Consider the following 18961-nt stretch of genomic DNA (forward strand, 5'->3'; position numbering starts at 1 on the left):
AGCCATCAACAATGTTCGTGACTGTAAACTGCAAAAGCAGAGGCACTCCCCCAGAAAAAAAAAGCATAGATTGCATTTTCCTCTTACGCTTCATCACCAAGCCAATTAATTACACACGTGTTTCATTCCATATCCTCTGTCTCACCGATATCTGCTGAAATGGCTTCATAGTGATTGGTTAGGAAGAAGCCACAGTATGCACATTGGATATGCTCAGAAGTACAACTGACCTACTTCAAAACTTAACACTCAATATGAGGAATGGATTTTTGAGGGTCTTATATGAGGGAAGTAAGTAATATGATTAATAATCTTGTGAAAATAATCATGCAGTGTTAAAAGGGTCCTAGAAAATTCAATTTTTAAACCGTATAAATTTATAATATACAGATCTACTCATAAAAAGCAAAGGCGATGTGAGTGGGAGGGTTGTGAAATTTAGACCGGTTCAAGAGAGCCATCTACAGGACACGACAACAGTTGACATGGTTGCTTAGTTCTTAATGATACGGAACAAAAATATAGATGCAGCACTTATTTTTGCTCCCATTTTTCACAAGATGAACTCAGAGACCTAAGACTTTTTAGGTGGAGGGTAGACAAAAAATGAAAAGTAACAGACTTGGCAGCAAAAGTGTTATGAGCTGCACTTGCCGAGGAGAAGCATTCCTGAGCTGATCTCAGAAAGGCGACAGCATAAGTGAAATTATTCGCAGTAAATATCTATTGAGTTGGGAGTGAAATTCATGATTTCTTGGTTTTGTTATTTTTGTGCACTGATACATGTACATAGGCTATGTTTTGATTTTGAAAAAAAAAAATTTTTATTGTTCAATTACGAAGAGTTCGGTGAATGCAAATATAAAACTTATGGAGTTCAGTACCCCTAACAAGGTTAAGACCCACTGATCAAAATGTCTCATGATTGGTGGCAAGCGATGAAAACAATCAATCAAAAACAGACTTATGCCACTCTCATGGAATGCAATAACTGCTGAATGTTTGTTGGTCATCAAAGATAAATGTTTTCATAACAGAGCCACATGGGGACTGACCAATAGTGTAGATTTGTGATAAAATACGAAATTTACCAAATTTGGACAAAGGAAGATTCCGCCAGACAGTGACGATATAGAAATCCAAATTACAAGTTAATACCATCCATCCATCCATCCATTTTCTGTACCGCTCACTAGGGTCGCGGGCCGGGATTTGAACCACGGTCCCCAGAGCTGTGAGGCAGATGCGCTAACCAGTCGCCCACTGTGCTGCCAAGTTAATACCAAACTTGCCAAATATTCAAAACTTACATATTTATTACAGTCCCATGGAAATTTACCATTTTGCATCCCCACTGTTACCTCACCATGTTTTAAAAAAAAATAATACAGGACTTACCGTGTACTTTGTTTTTCTAGAACTGTGCGTGGCAACACTTGGCGTTGGTTTATTAGCGCGCGTCACCGCAATTCAGTCACACAATGCAGGCACACTGATGCTCATGTTTTGGAAAGAGAATCTTGACCGAATATATTGCTTTATCTTTTTGTTGGATGATTAGCTGTGTGAATGCATTACTACTGTTAGAAGCATGAATGACAATGTAAACGGTGATATACCTTGAGTATTAAAAATGAACATTTTTGTGCACATTGTTGTAATTCCGGAGTTCATCAGGCGGCATTTTTGAGCGGTTTCGGCTCAAATGGTAGAGTGGGTCGTCCACTCATCGAAGGGTCGGTAATTAAAATCGCGGCTCTGGCTGTCCCCTGTCAAAGCATCTTTGGGCAAGACACTGAACCCCAAATTGCCTCCAGGTCAGTATTTTAAATATGAAACTGTTCTCCTGGTTAAACAATGTAACTAAAAAAACAAAAAGGTGAATTAAATCAAGTGACTCTTTTGTTACTTCTTACCGACAGTATTTCTGAAAAAGTGGCTTTGTGCATGTCCCCTTCTTTTGCGGTGTGGGTGCAGACAGGTGAAACACTACATCAAACCCAAACGGTAAGCAGAGCTGCACATTCTGATAAATGGCAATCATTTGATTGCTTGGTGAAGTTGTCAACATGGCAATATGGGGTGTAAGGTATCCTAGAATTATTGAGCCTCGGGTTAGTTTAAAAGCATCTTACAGACATGTTAACAACACACCTGGGAGCTGTTTTAGATCAAATTTAAAAAACGCATAAAATGTCTTCTTTTTTTATTGGTGCTGTCGCTTTAAAACATATGGTAGATGAATTCATACTGTATTTTTCATTCTCTTCTTTCTAGAGCTATACTGTACATCTCCACATTTACATGCACTAGCGCAACAATCATGAATCTCCTCCATATGGACTCATTCATTGATCACCATCTAACACTTTTGTCATACATAGACAATTTTAACCTATTTTCTGGGGTGCTTAAATGAACGCTTCTAATTTGATACAAAAAAAAAAAGTAACTGTTTTTAAACAACCTAGACAAGTGTAAAATCATCCAATACTTGATTGAAAGCTAGTATTTTTTAACACAAAAATACAGCACCCCGCCATTGCCTCAAAAATGGTTTGCTCCATCCATTCCCTCCCACCTCTCCCGGGCTGGGCTCTGAGCGCTCGACCTGCACAGAATTCCTTTCGTTCCTTTCCACTGATGTGGTTCGAGTATCTGGCTTCAACCAGGTTATTTGGCACATTATCATCTTCAACCACTCAATAGCAACACAATATTATCAACTCACTCAAGCTCGCTACAATAAAGATAAATCTGCTACTGTACATTCACATAGGGTATGGATATAATATGCAGGCAAGGCTGCTGTCCATATCTGTTAGGAACATGTTGCTGGAGGCGTGAGACAAAACGACAACAACAAATGAACAACCAAGATAACACATTTAATATTGTTTTTCTTTTGGGCAATGCGAGATAAAATGTAAACATTTACAAGATACAAAAAAGGCAAAGGACTTGTCTGAAACGGTAGATAAGAAAATGGCATTTCCAAAAGGAATGCACAAGTGCAGAATGTTTCCAATCATAAGGGGCCACTATTTGCTTCGGTTTTACTTTCCTCATCGAAGGGTTAGAAGATATAAAACGGATCGTTTGTTGCTTTGTCGCCTGATGACTCGCCACTGGATGATTCGTTGACATTGACAAATACATCGAGCCTTCAGCCAAAGTTTGAGGAGTTTCCAAGTCGTTGTGCGATTATGTTATCAGAATTCATAACCAAAGGTCTGTGCCATCAGTAAGTTTTGTTATTCTAAAAATGCAATAGTATCCACTTTCCAACTGTCACTCAATATCGGACACATTTGACAGCTCACTACTTAGACCAAAATATTGCTGAGCTCTTAATGGTACAAGAGGCAGAAGAACACAACACTATCCTTGATGAAACACGCAGACCGTTCTTGCTGCTGGCCGCTGGCACAGCAAACCAGTGAAGACTGGGACTGGATGTTTTCACATTTGACATGAATCATGCAAGCTGGGGGAATTTCTTTTCAAAGGCACCATGCTTGATAATTTACCCTAAAGCTTTACTTGCACCTTTTTCCTACAAACAAAAATGTGCATTTGTTAAAAACTTACAAAACACCCCCTCCTATGTATTTCCTAGTCTACACTGCTGCACACGTAGCTTCTTATGACACTTTTCCTCATACTAACATACTCTACCATCAACAATTACCGATACTCCATTCAACAGACTTAAATCCATTTCAGTCTCTTTTGATTACATCTAAAAATGTCGCTTTTGCGTTCAACGTTGTCTCAACATTCCCACACCCTTAGGGCTACTGTATACACGTGACAATACAAGCTATTCACATGCACGAATCGGTCGTCCAATTATCCTGTGTTCGCAGAGTGAGGCTGCAAAATGCTGCCGCCTCGTTAACGACATCTTTCCATTTTCCATTGATCCTTTTCAGCGTCACCACGACTCCCCCAGGAAGTTAAGAGCCTACCCCAGCTGACTTTTGACTACACCTTGCGTTGATGGCCTGTCACAGGACAGTCGTGAGTGAGGCAATGACTTGCTGTGTCAACCAATAGAATACCAACGAATGGCTTCCGTGTTAACACATTTGATTTGTTTCTGAGGAACAAATGTGTGGTAGTGAGCAACTTTCAAAACGTTATCAATGAAAATAGATTGGAAATAGTTGGACATTAACATTGCTCTTCAATTTTTCTTTTTTTTCAAAATTAACGACTAAAATCTATTAGCTACACCGCCTTGTTTCTACCTAAGTCCTGCTCTCGACTTCAGTCTTCAAGTCACACCTTCAGCTAAACCATCTAATCAGACAAAATGTACACTCCCCCAAATATCTTGATCATTCTGCACCAGGCGGTGTCAAGGGAGGAGGATGAGACACAAAGAGGGAAACTTACCAGCAGGGGGTAACTGTAGTCAAACCCTTAGTTTGTGATAGTTATCGCAGCACACACGGGGAATCCGCTAACCTGTTTTTCAGATTTGGTCACGTGTTGTCGGCAAAGCAAGTCAAGCACGAGAGCAAGTTGTGATGTTCATTTTGGTCGACAGCAGAAGCCGATATTGCCCAACGTGTTTGCTCCAACAGATCGATGAAAACTGATGAATTCATCTCTTTCTTATTCCACAAACAAAATATTAATCAGAATATCGTGTTTAGACTAGAAGTGGCACATACATTATTTTTTGGGGGAAAAAAAAAATGGGTTTAGTTCTCCTGTAAATTCACCAGGTTAGCATAAGTTGCATTTCTTTGCGGGCGTCCCTTTGTAGTATCCAAAGTTAATATGATTGGTTAGGAACAAAACTGTTAAAAGAGTAAATGTCAATGGACACATCCATGAAGGCGAGGAGCTGGAAGAAATATCAACATTCCGTTCAGGCACAAAAGTGACAGCTCAGAGGAGGCCCCTGGTGCCACGACTCTCCCTCTGCGAAGAAGACCAAGATGGCAACCAAGTCAGCAGCAAAAGAAGCCAATGCGTTTCCGTCTTGTCTTTCTGCCCATTGATAGTTCCAGGACGAGCAAAGTCCACCAAGGTACGAGAATACAAGGTGTCACATACATTTGCTTTGGTCCAATGAGAACGTGATGGTTCGTCACATTTGCTCTTTTAGACAAATACAGGTATGTCATTCTTGAAACCAGTGGTAAAGTCCATCAATGGTTGTTTGGCAGGGGAATACCCACACACAACAATGTAATGACCTTCATATTGTTACTATTTATTATTATTATTCTTTTCAAGACCTGCAATCATTTCCTCTTATTGATGCACCACACATTACTATTGCACATTTTCTCTTGGGCAGTTACTTGGGGGGGGGGGGGTGAATAAATAAATAAAAAAAAAAAATACACTGCCATAATACAGTTCCCTTGCAATCACCCAAATAAATCCTGCTTGATTAAGCAGACAAAACATGTTATATAATGTATAATAATACTTGCAGGGCAAAAATTTGAAGAGTGACGCACATTTACATAATACCTTCGTCTTGTTTTGCTAAAGAGAGAGGATCTGTTTTGAATCATTGGACCACGAGTTACTTTTTTTCATCCATTAATGGCAATGCTTCCATGCCACAATCTCGTCATTGTTTTACAATCATTTTGATTGTGGCTTTTCAAAGACTTTCGTATTTTTTCCCTATTATATGCGCGATTCCTTATTTTCGTGCGCGTAATGAAGCCGATTGTCAAACTGATAAGATATGAAACTGTTTAAAATAAATATAGCTCAATCGGGCATTATGTAAAGTACAGCAAGGATGAAGGAAGTGTCCATGCTTTTGTTTTAAGTTGCAGCACACAGCATAAAAAAGAAAATCTACTTTTAAAAGACTAAATAAGCCAAATAGAAAATGCTATGAATACATTTTAGCAGCACCCCAGTTTAACAAAAAAATAAAATAAAAATATTCAATTGTGTACAGTTTTTGTTGTTGTTACTCACTGACCAGCAGTGCATTGCTCATTGAACTGAGGTAGACTGGCTGGTAAGTGTGTAGATAGAATAAATAATAATAAAATCCTATTGTAGTGCCTTTTCATTGCCACAGGGGGTCTCTGTTCTACAATTGTAACCCAACTGCATGTGGACTGTGCATTTATCGTCACACGGGGAAGCTTGTGCTCAGGACTTAATTCGAGATGAAAAAAAAAATATTACAAATCCTAACTAGTATGCTGAGTGTTCACTGCATCTTAAATTAATGCCCAATAAAAACATGTTTTAAAGTGCACCAATCAACAAAACAGAACCACTTCATTCCTCATTACTGTAATTGTGCAATCACATTTAAATTCAAATAAAACATACATGGTTTTGCCAAAACAGATTACTGCGATCTAGCAGATAGGGTACTTAATATATATATATATTACTGTCCAGCAGAAAACAAATAATAAAGTTAGAACTTTTCATTAGAAAATGTATTTCAGCAGTCTTGAACATCAGCCGTTTGAGTTGTAAAAACTGTGTAAAATGTCTAAAATCTTATTTGCTATTGTTTTAAAAAAAATATATATATATATTATTAATATAATTTCTAATGGTACAATATGCTAAGATTCATGTAGAGTGCTTAACACATTATGTTGTAATATTATACACATATTGTGTTTCTGTAATAGTTAAGACCAGTATGTAGAAGCTCTTTATCCGAAATTATATTTCAATGAGTTAATGCTTTTAATTGTTCGCGTTATCCCTTATTTTTCAGGCGGAATAGTAAAGCAAATTATAATTTATGATTATGATATGAATTTGGTATTACATTACTGAACAGAAGAAGAAAAAAATTGTCGTTCAATACTTGATTAATTTCCCCAGCTACAATTTGGCTGTAAAAAAAGTGAACTAAGTTTGAAATTCCTCATTCCTGTTCAAAATTGTTAAACAACAAGTTGGTTTCAAACTCGGTTTGAGGCACATGGGTCTTCCAGCATGACAAGACCCAAAGCACACATCCGAAAGCACAGAGGAATGGTTGAAAAGGAAAACATTGACAGTTTTAAAATGGCCAGCAATGAGTCCTGATCTCAATCCAATTGAAAATCTTTGGGTGCAGCTGAAATCTGCCATTAGGGAAAAGAACCCTGTAACTGTTCAAGAGCTTAAACAAATTGCAAAAGAAGAGTAGGAGAAAATGGCATCTAAGAAGTGCAAAAAGCTTACAGATGGATACAAGACATTTTTGGAAGCCGTCATCACTGCCAAAGGCTGTGCAACCTAATATTCAGGAGGGGTGCCAATATTGCTGCAAATGCTGTTTTTTTCTTTTAAATTGCAATATCTAAGTTGGCAAATAAATGTTTTTTAATTACTTTGGAATCCCATACGTTTGGTACATTTCCAATTATTTCTGAGGATATTATACAGTTTATGCAAAAAATTAAAAGGTGACAAGGTAAGCACGGCTTGATTACTTGTACCATTAATAAATAAAACATGGTGCGATCACATTTTGGGTGAAATGTAATGAAAGGGCATACCTTATATGCATATATCACTATTCCATTTTCTGTACCGTTTCTCCTCACTTGGATCGCGGGCGTACCGGAGCCTATCCCAGCTATCTTCGGGCTGGAGGCGGGGTTCACCATGAACTGGTTGCCAGCCAATCGCAGGGGACATATAAACAAACAACCATTCACACTCACATTCACACCTCCGGGCAATTTAGAGACTTAAATTAACCTACCATGCATGTTTTGTGGATGTGGGAGGAAACCCACGCAGGCACGGGGGGGGGGGGGGGGGGGACATGTAACACTGGCGGGGCCGGGATTTGAACCCCGGTCCTCAGAACTGTAGGCAGATGTGCTAACCAGTCGCCCACCATTCAATTATTTCAATGGTGTCCTTTTTTAATGCATTTGCACAACAGTACTATAATGGGAGCGATGAAATTGATAGTAACTGGAACCAAGATAGTAAAACAAACGTAACTGTAGTATTTATGAAATAATTGTTTTTCTTTAGGATATGCACTACCCCAAACAAAGTTGGCTCTATTCTGCAAAGTAATAATCGGTTTTGAGTCTTTACAGTCCATTTATTACTCATTGATTAATTCGTAATTTTATATATTAGATGTTTTGATGTTTTTGCACGTTTATTTTACCTGGACCAAAATATTTGGAATAAAAACGGATTATTGACTACGCACTTTGTGACTAATTATACTATTACGTATTTTTTAATTGTCAAAAATTGAAGAATGTTGAACGAGCTTTTTTACTTTTATAAGCTGTTGGTAGATAAGAGATGTCACAAGAAAGCAGAAATAATTATCTAAGGAAGTCATCAACCCAAGACATTAAACAAACAAAACAACACCAACAAAAAAGAGATTTTTCTTTGCTTGATCAATGGAACTTGAAGTGACAAACATTCTCAGCCAATCTAACGTGCCTGTCTTCATTATGAGCCTTAACCATTTAACACTCTCGATTCAAACAATGGTTTCACCTTTATGTTGGAGCCACTAAATGGTGGTGTTCACAGATTTATGGCACATTTGAAAGATTTGGTTGGCGTTAACAGTTTTCTCTCCACCAATTCGTACTTCCATTCAGATGAAATACAAAAAGGCACTTATCACCCATCACAGCCTGTGATGGAAATATAGAAAACCGCCTTTCATACCATGTTTGAAGAAGGTGGTCCTCGTCAAATATGGTCAATCCTTCGTTTTCACTTTCTCTCCCAGGTAAAACACTCCTCAGTAAACCAGAACTTCATGTGTCCTTCTGTCTCAGATTGCAGTCATTCCTCAATAATTATATATTCAAGGCTGTATTGTATTGCTTGTGGCAGACTGTGGGTAACATTCTTAAGGTATGATGTCACCCAATTCCTCAAGGAGATCAAAAAGAAAAGGTGTTAGTGAAGTGAATATGTGTGGCTTTTATTTTTTCCGCTCAAGGTAGTTAGATGGCACCCAGCCTTTACGGGGAAGCAGGCTGTCCTGCACCTGGCAGTACCACCAACCATTGGGGTTTCTCTCCAACACCTCCAAACAGGTGCCCTCAGTGAAACCCATAGTTTCGTCATCACCTCGGTAATCAGCGATGGACACATACACATCCCTGCCAAGGTTATTTTTGATCAGCTGGCTTTTCTCTATGGGTTTAGGACGCACCGTGGACACAGGGATACCATTGCGCTGGCTAAATCTGCCAAGGGGATCCTGGACATTGCTTGAGCTGAATCCGGTCACAGAGGATCCCAGGTTAGAGCATTCAGCAGGTCTTGTCTGACTTTCGACGACCACATGTGGCCGCACAGTGCTGAAGGAGGCGTTTCGGCGGACACCGAGCGTGGCAGAACCAGAGCCATAGTGATCACTCCTGCCAAGTGAGTCATTTCGTCTCAGGGATCCTGTCATGTAATGTGTATCCTTAGCTGGCTGTGTTGATGTTACAAATACAGACTGGGGCCTCACTGCCACTTGGCGTACCCCATTCCTCATCCGCACACTTCCATTAACCATCCCAGATGGCTTTGAGAAGCCACCAGGAGGCTTGGAAGGAATTGGTGGAGTGCTCCTTCTCAATCCTTGATGCTGCTGAGTCAGACTCTGAATATTGATATTATTTAGAGCCGTAACATGCTTTTCATTTTTCTCAAGGCTATTGGACTTACTACCAGCACTACCATGTCCATCTGATTCCCATCTTGCAGCATCACCCACACGCTTGACAGGTTCCAGAAAGTATGAGGGAGCCCAACCCTCCTCAGAGCCCCAGCGCACATACCACCAGCCGCTCTCTTGCTTGTCCAGAACCTCAACCTCCACCCCTGCTGGAAAGCTGATCTCACACTCTTGGACTTTCTTGTAGGCATCAAGGGAGTGGAAGAGACAAGATCCTTCTACGTCAGAGTCTCCGTAACTACTTTTGGAGTAAACAGATGAAAGATCTGATGTACTGCGTGAACACATAGATTCCTCGGATGATATAACAGAGGCTGTTTCCGAGTCTTCTCGAGAAGGCTTGGGTCCAAGTCGCAAGTGACTTGTGGGCCTCAGCTGGCGTCTCAGCGAGCTGATGTCCATCCTCTCAGGACTCTGGGGTTCTGATTTAGTCAGGAGTGGTTTAGGTCTGACAGAGGGCTTTGGTCTAGTAGAGGGGCTCTGACCTATTCTCTGCTCCACAGCCCCGCTAACGCCTGTGCATTTCTTGGCGCCTCGATTCAAATCATCTGATGAGGAATAGGGACTGTTCTCCTGGGACCGAAAGTGGATATCTATATGTCTACCGAGAGTCTGGCTTCTCTTATTCATCTCTGGGGTCATTGTTTTTGTGGGCTGACCAGGCAACGGTGAAGATCCAGAGGGTTTGCGAGGAACTGTAGAGGAATGGTAGGTCCTTGGCGAGTTGGGTTCATTGGACACTTCAACTGTTTTTCCTTCAATCCCACTATTAGAGCAAAAGCTATCATTTTCATAGATACATTCCTCTTTAGTAACTTCTTTGACAGATCTAAATGAAGCCCGTCGATGGGTGAAAACTGGTGATTCTTTGCAGACAGGAGGGGAAGCTTTACTTGAAGGTGGGGAACTGCAATACTTGTTGCTGACTACATTGCTAATCTTAACATCCAGGGAATGCTCATCTTTGAGAGGATCTGTATCCAATTCACCTTCACAGCCAATTGCAGGAACATCATATTCAGGTTCCTCATACACAGATCTTTTTAGTGAATCTGTTACTTTAGGAGTGGATGTGGTAGGAGGGGGACCCTCCTCAGAATCATGCTTTTTCACAGGTGGGGCTGGGGGTGGGACTTTGGGCCTGGTCAGAGTGCTGGTTCGACGGCTGAGGTTTGGCTTCTTGCGTTTGTCGATGTAGGAGCATGGTGCCCAGCCCTCCATCTCTCCAATCTGCACATACCACCAACCTCCAGGGTTCTTCTCTATTACCTACACAACAAAGAAGACACACTTTCAAGCTATACAATTAGATTTCCTTTATCTATCTAGATGTCATGCTATGGTACGGTATGGATTAATTTCCGTTTCACCGTTGAACACGACGACGAGAGAGTGAAAACCTTTGACAGACATTTTACTGTCTAAAAGCTTTGCAGAAAATTATGTCCCGTACTTAAGGAAACACAAACAATAGAAACACAAACAATATGACCAAACTTTTCTTGTGCTCGTATCCTGATATACTGCTTGATGCATACACCGTACAGTGGGAGCAGTAATTGCTAAAGATTTGCAGCCCTTTCTGTGGTCGAAGATAAGGGGGTTTGGTTACTACACGAAAATGCTCGACCCACGTTATGTGAAGCTTGGCTCGATTGGCCATGCTTGTAGAGTGGAGTTTTTTTGTTTACATTTTTGTACATTTCAATTTGTTGGACATATTTTATACAACTGCATTGTCATGTGTAGAAAATTAGTCAACACTAATCAACTCATCCGAAAGTGATCACACTGCAAAATGCATTATTTTTTTTGACAAGCAAAATGAGGAGATAAATTTGAGACAGAAAAAAAGTTGTCTTTATGCATAAAACGTGCCGAAAATGTACCGAACTGTGGCCCAAAAACCGAGGTACGGACCGCAACGTGGGTTACCGCATTATCGGGGGTTATATGAAAAGCAGGAAGACATCAGACATAAACATGTACATATTTATACATTTTAGGACACCCTGGCTTAAATTAAGTAATCGTCGTCTTTCAAGATGTGTCTCTGGATATAGATTGTTGTCCGCAACAACGGCAAACAAAAAGACGAATGTTGTTTTTCTACTGGTTCAACTATTCTGTCCATCAGTGCAATATCCAGCAATTATGCATAATCAGTGAGCACTTGCTGACTCATTTCAGTGGTAAGTCGTGCGTTAATGCCGTCTCACATCAGCCTTTTGTCCTCCGCGGAAGCTGATACCATCCGAAATGGAGGACTGGAAATCTGCAATGGTGTAATATTCTGCTTCCACAGCAGGCGGCTCTGGTGGCTTAGGCAACTGCAACCCCTTAAAAGCAAAGAACACTAAGTCACTCATTGAGATAAAAACATTCTGTTCTATCTTCTTTGATAATGCATTCAGAGTGAATAAAAGCAAATGCAAAATTCTCAGACAATTCATTATTTAGATTCATAAAGACGATGCATTTTTTATATTATATTTCATGGTTCCTTTCAGTGCTAGCTAATGTGCTAGTACCCATTGAACACTGTTATGATTATTATTACAGGGAAGCATCCATACATCTGTCCTCTATCCAGCCATCCATTTTCTACCGCTGATCTTGTTCAGGTTCATGGCTGAGCTAGAGCCTATCCCATCTGATGTTGGGTGAGAGGCAGAGTAAACCCTTGACTGGTCATAAGTTAATCAGAGGTCATATGTTTACACTCACATTCACACCTATGGGCAAGTATTACTCTTCCGTTAACCTAATATGTTTGTGACGGCAATAGGCCTGACCCAACATTCGAAACCCGGAACGTCTGACTGTGAGGCAGACGTGCTCGCTAGTACATGCTACAATTCCACACTGCAGGAAAGCTATCTTGTGAAATGTCTTACCAAATTGGTCTCTCTCCTTGGAGGAGGTTTTTGTCTCAGATTGGGAGACCCTAAAAAAATGTCATCATGATTAAAATGTCTCAAAGTTCTGAAACAACATTCAATGCAAAAAGCAAATTATTAACATGAGTCTTTTTTAGTAGGTGAGCAGAATGGAAATACAGACGGAAAAAAAAAACGTTATATTCTCACAGGTTAGGTTTCATTCGGTAGAGAACCTATAAAGCTTGCCTACAGTGTCAAAGCCTATACAGATGGAAAATGACTGAATTTAAGGTAAATGCTCATATTCAAAAATATAATCTACACGACATTAAATGCCACACATGAAGGGTTTTCTTGATAAAGAAACAATACCACAAATACTCACCAATTTCAACTCTATGTGGTGCTACTCTGGCAACAGCTGGGGACCCTGGTTCGCCTCTCGCTTTGGTTTCGTTTCGGGCAGAGCTCGCTGCTGCTATTCCCAGACATGGACTGTTTGTATCACGGCCTGCGCTCAGCCTCCTGCCTGTCTCAGCATTTATCTCAGAGCTAAAGGGCATGGGCAAGCTGATTTCACTCTTGGAGATGTGGCGCTCCGGTGTTGTGCTACCCTCGCCATCTGTCTGGATGTCCTTTTCACTGACTGATTTCTTTTGTAAAAGACTGCTGATCTCCATGATGTTGCCAATGATTTCCACGGGGCCTGACAGCGTCTTCTTACGAGAGGAGAAGTCTTCTTTTAGCTTTTTTAAGTAGGAGGCAGGGGCCCAGCCTTCTTTCTCTAAATATCTGAGGGCAAAAGGATAGCATTAGTACAAAGGAGTATCAGGGCCACAGAGGAAAAAAAATTGCAAAAAACAAAATCTGGGGGAAAAAAAACGTTTTGAGAAAAAAGTTTAAATATGAGGAAAAATACGCAAAGTTACAAGAATAAAGTGACAAGTGAAGTGTAACAAGTGAATGGCAAGCAGTGAGACGAGCAGCTGCTGTTTTTCTCTTAAGACCTTCCATCATCATCATCATCATGTTTCCATTCATACTCTGTGAAGCATGCATTACATATTTAATATATAATAATATATATATTATACATGTAATATATATAATATAATATTTAATAAAATCCATACCGTGCGACTGTAAGTTAGCACACTTTTTTTTTTAAATGATAAATGGGTTTGTTCTGTGAGTATCTGATAAGGGATATGAGAAATTAATTGCAAAAATACAACCCCAATTCCAATGAAGTTGCGATGTTGTGTTAAACATAAATAAAAATGGAATACAATGATTTGCAAATCATGTTTAACCTATATTTAATTTAATACACTACAAAGACAAGATATCATCATTAACTTAGAATTTTATGGCTGCAACACGTTCCAAAAAAGCTGGTACAGGTGGCAAAAAGACTGAGAAAGTTGAGGAATGCTCATCAAACACCTGTTTAGAACATCCCACAGGTGAACAGGCTAATTGGGAACAGGTGGGTGCCATGATTGGGTACAAAAGGAGCTTCCCTGAATTGCTCAGTGATTCACAAGCAAAGATGAGGCGAGGTTCACCTCTGTGAACAAGTGCGTGAGAAAATAGTCCAACAGTTTAAGGACAATGTTCCTCAACGTACAATTGCAAGGAATTTAGGGATTTCATCATCTACGGTCCATAATATCATTAAAAGGTTCAGAGAATCTGGAGAATCACTGCTTGTCAGCGGCAAGGCCGAAAACTAACATTGAATGCCCGTGACCTTCGATCCCTCAGGCGGCACTGCATCAACAACCGAGATCAACGTGTAAAAGATATCACCACATGGGCTCGGAACACTTCAGAAAACCAATGTCAGTAAATACATTTTGGCGCTACATTGCGTAAGTGCAACTTGAAACTCTACTATGCAAAGCAAAAGCCATTTATCAACAACACCCAGAAACGCCACCGGCTTCTCTGGGCCCGAGCTCATCTAAGATGGGCTGATGCAAAGTGGAAAAGTGTACTGTGGTCCGACGAGTCCGCATTTCAAATTGTTTTTGGAAATTGTGGACGTCGTGTCCTCTGGGGCAAAGAGGAAAAGAACCATCCGAACTATTATGGACAGCATCTGTGATGGTATGGGGCTGTGATAGTGCCAATGGCATGGGTAACTTACACATCTGTGAAGGCACCATTAATGCTGAAAGATAGATACAGGTTTTGGAGAAACATATGCTGCCATCCAAGCAACGTCTTTTTGGACGTCCCTGCTTATTTCAGCAAGACAATGCCAAACCACATTCTGCACGTCTTACAACAGTGTGGCTTCGTAGTAAAAGACTGCGGGCACTAGACTGGCCTGCCTGCAGTCCAGACTTGTCTCCCATTGAAAATGTGTGGCGCATTATGAAGCGTAAAATACGACAACGTAGACCCCGGACTGTTGAACAGCTGAAGCTGTACATCAAGCAAGAATGGGAAAGAATTCCACCTACAAGCTTCAACAAATAGTATCCTCAGTTCCGAAACGTTTATTGAATATTGTTAAAAGAAAAGGTGATGTAACACAGTGGTAAACATGACCCTGTCCCATCTTTTTTGGAACGTGTTGCAGCCATAAATTTCTAAGTTAATGATTATTTGCTAAACACAATCAAGTTTATCAGCTTGAACATTAAATATCTTTTCTTTGTAGTGTATTCAATTAAATATAGGTTGACCATGATTTGCCAATCATTGTATTCTGTTTTAATTTATGTTTAACACAATGTCCCAACTTCATTGTCATTGGGACCCAATGACCACCAACACAGACGTACAATTGAACATTTGACCTCGGCAATCTTGTTTTGTGTCATCCACTGTAAATTTTTTATTATAAATTTTATTGTCATTAAAACAAGTACAGTGTTCCTTCTATTTACTCGTTAAAACTCCACACCTACACCTGCTGCTTATTGCACATTATTTATTTTATTTTCTCATTAGTCTTTATATTGCATGCCTAAAGCACTATTACAGTTTCATTACCTGAAATATTTTATTAGCATCTATTTTTTAAATTTTAATTACATTTTTCATAATTATTATTACCATCTATGTTTCATGTTGCACCATTGGATCGGAAAAAGAAAAATCCTAGTTGTAAATGTACATTTCACTGACAAACGATTTGTTACTCACCCACTCGCTGAACATTTCTTCGACTCGGCTGTTTTTGTGCTTTTTGAAATGGCCACAAGAAGGCATCAAAACCCTGTCTAATAGCCTTAAGATGCCACAAGATGGTGCCAATCTTGACCAAGAGACAATTACAAACCATTTTAGGACCGTGTCAGTTATTTGCAGTTTATATAGCCAGGGATTACTGTAAAATGACATTATGTGCAGTACAGTTCACTGCAAAAAAAAAAAAAAATAATAAAATAAAATTTCAATCCATGTAACGTCCACATTATTTCTTATAAATAAAACTAATATATTCAAGTTTGAAGATGATGAGTTTTGAATTGTGACAGGTAGCGTGCTGACAAGCATCCTCTACGGATGTTCAGTTCCTATGTAGGTAGGCCTGTCGCAGACTATAATGCAGACAGCTCACAGCATCTTGACTAAGATACACTGTAGCTAAATTGCATCCACAGTGCATTGCGGTAAGAGATGAGGGGAAAACAAGCTGTCTGAGTAAGAGTAGCACTGGCACACCATAACTATGTTGAGTTGCCATATATGCAACCAGCATTATATAACTTTGTGAATATTATTGTGATGTATAACTATTGTATTGTACATAAGAACATAAATTTTTAATGTGAACCCATAACATTTTTCTTATTGCAGGCAGGCACTCACCTGATGTACCACCAGCCTTCTAGGTTCTTTTGAAGAACCTCCACTGTGACTCCTTTCTCAAAACTGACTTCATCCTTTCCTTGACTGGTATATGGCTGTATTGTTACATATTTCTCCTCTGAAAGTAAATAAGTATTGAGGAAGAAGGGGGGAAAAGGAAAAAGTGAAATCAAATTTAGCATTTAATTTTCATTGGATCATTTAAATAGTCACGTCCAATATTATTTCATGGAGGAAACGTACAGTTCGCCCACACACACAAAGATAACGAACAGCCCCTCTCCCAGTAATCAGTGCTGTCTTATACTTGAGAGGTATCTAGACCTTGATGCAGCATGCAAATTATAGAGTCTCTCTAAAGATGTAAAGACCATAAATGTCTACCTTCAGACAATACACGTGCCTTGCACTGCAAGGCTCTTTTAAGGGAACTGTAAACCTTTTTTTTCCCCACAGTGTTTTTCATTTATCGCGGAACAGTAAATGATGACCATGTGTATTCAGTACTTTATGGTGAAAGCAGAGGAAGAGGCAAGACAAAGATAGATCGGACTTCCAGGCAGTGGGGCAGTTAGATGATTGGTAGCAGCACATTAGATTTTTACTGTGGCTAATAAAATATTATGGTAGGTGGGGGGGGGAAACATCCTTTAAATATGCGATGAGATGACTTCAGTGATAAATATCTGCAATATAGTGAGTGATTTAAAAGGGAAGAACCTGATGAGATAGAGGAGCCTTATATTTACTTGAAGGGTGGGCCGTTTTTTTTTTTTTTATGTAATCTGAGATGGGTGATGGAATAAGATTTATCAAGGAAATAGGAGTCATATCTGAAGGGTGTTTTCCTTGGGTAAAGAACGTAAAGTAGAAGAGTTTGATATTCTTCACCGTCATGTTACTTTCATGCAGTCCAATATTGTGGAGCAGATTAGACTGTGGCCATGAAAATGGGTTCTCAAAGAAAAGCAAGTAGATGAGAATGATGAGGGGGGGTCAGTATTTGCAGATGAACATAGAAGGATAACATAGGTGCTGCAGCATCTACCAAGTCACTATGTGAGCGTGTTGTGTTTAAATTGTGCTTTATATGGGCGTGAATGTACTGTAGTTATATTTAGGGCACGGCAGTTATTAATTTTCTCTTCCAAAGGTGAGGTTGAGAGGCATTGTTTTAATTTGTATTTGTTAAACGAATAAGCAAAAACTAGTTTCCATGAAATTTTGAGGAACCACAACATATGTGCCAGTCAGGAACCCATTAAATATTGACACATAGCTGAACAGAGGAAATTTCTTTTTTTTTTTTTTTCCAGAATAGATTTTAGGCCAATCACCAGGAATGTGAAATTAATCTGCTACTTAACTAAAATATGGACAAAAAACAAAAATATGGTGATCCACATTTTTATTTTTGTTCGGAGAAATTATTTACCCTTTGTTGTTTGAGCCAATGGATGCGTTAACCCATCTCAGGATTTAAAACAAATATATCAGTCTCATCGTCTCACATCCTCCGTATGATTATGATTTCTGTTATTGAGCTGCCTATGTTGACTATGTTTAAAATTGCACAAGGAGTTAATTGGTTGTAGAAGGACAGAGATCCTTGTCTTGTGACGTCGCACTGTAACTATTTGACGGCCAATAAAGTTTTTTTTTCAATATTGTTGGTGAAAAAACATGTTGGCGGTGTGGGACTTTTTTGCGGCGTCTCAGACAGACAACACGTAAGTCATTTGCAATCTGTGCAAAACTGAAGTACCTCGTGGGGGCACATCTGCTAAATGCTTCATCCATTCATTTTCTACACCGCTTATCCTCACACACAACGAATTTTATCAGGCACCTGAAGAATGTACACAAGGAGGAGTATGCCACGTTCAAGCAACGCAGCATGGAAAAGGAAACCATGTGGACGCTCTGGACAACACCCGTCCATATAGCCAGCCAGGACAGTGAGAAAGTTAGATTTAGCATGTCATTAACCGTATTTATTAAAAATTTACTTTGTGGTGTGATAAGTGTCATGAATCCTGGCTCGATCACAGATGCAATTAAAAACAGACAAAAGGGGCTTTTCCACCAACCAGCCCAGGAAGTTCCTGATAGCAAAAGGTTCCTGCGGCCCATGTGGTTTGTGTTTCCATCGCACTTATTAGTTCAGTCTAGTTTAAGCAAATAAAGCTGATTTTGCTCATTACTAACACCTAATGCATCTAAAAAATGCTGGTATTTTAAGCTTTCAATCTCTTATTTGATATCTTAATCTTCGATACCTTTAAACCTCAACCCTTTATCCAAGGGAGGTAATTGTGAACTGATTCCCATTTGCAATGCCAACCTGGCTGCAGACAGCGTTCGAGGTAGGGAGTTTTATTATATGCAGGTATATTAGTGATTCGTGATTTATCAGCTGGAAAAAGAAATAGGGACATGAGCCTGAAGCCTTACACAGTTGCACTACAAATTTGAGAACAATAAATCTATAGTCATCTGCAGGCTTCTACATTTATTTATATATTTATTTATTCAAAAATAGTTTTTTACATTTTTTCTCTATGCAAGTTCTCCAGCTTTAGAG

General features: G+C 39.5%; 1 protein-coding gene across 6 annotated transcripts in view; it reads right to left on the reverse strand.

Annotated features, from left to right (window-relative positions):
- Positions 1–18961, reverse strand: part of sh3pxd2aa (SH3 and PX domains 2Aa) — a 171024-nt gene that overhangs the window by 5706 nt on the left and 146357 nt on the right. For 4 of the 6 annotated variants that reach the window (XM_061772138.1, XM_061772139.1, XM_061772141.1 and 1 more), the window contains 5 exons: positions 16378–16495; positions 12935–13341; positions 12565–12614; positions 11887–12006; positions 2870–10936 (listed from right to left, as the gene is read on the reverse strand). In XM_061772138.1, coding sequence (XP_061628122.1) covers positions 8921–10936; positions 11887–12006; positions 12565–12614; positions 12935–13341; positions 16378–16495 — 2711 coding nt within the window. In that variant the 3' untranslated portion in view covers positions 2870–8920. Of the gene's footprint in view, positions 1–2869; positions 10937–11886; positions 12007–12564; positions 12615–12934; positions 13342–16377; positions 16496–18961 lie in introns of those variants that run through there. The other 2 variants (XR_009788356.1, XR_009788357.1) reach the window with 1 other exon arrangement.

Source organism: Phyllopteryx taeniolatus, chromosome 4 (assembly GCF_024500385.1).
Source record: "Phyllopteryx taeniolatus isolate TA_2022b chromosome 4, UOR_Ptae_1.2, whole genome shotgun sequence".
In the NCBI taxonomy this organism is placed as follows: domain Eukaryota; kingdom Metazoa; phylum Chordata; class Actinopteri; order Syngnathiformes; family Syngnathidae; genus Phyllopteryx; species Phyllopteryx taeniolatus.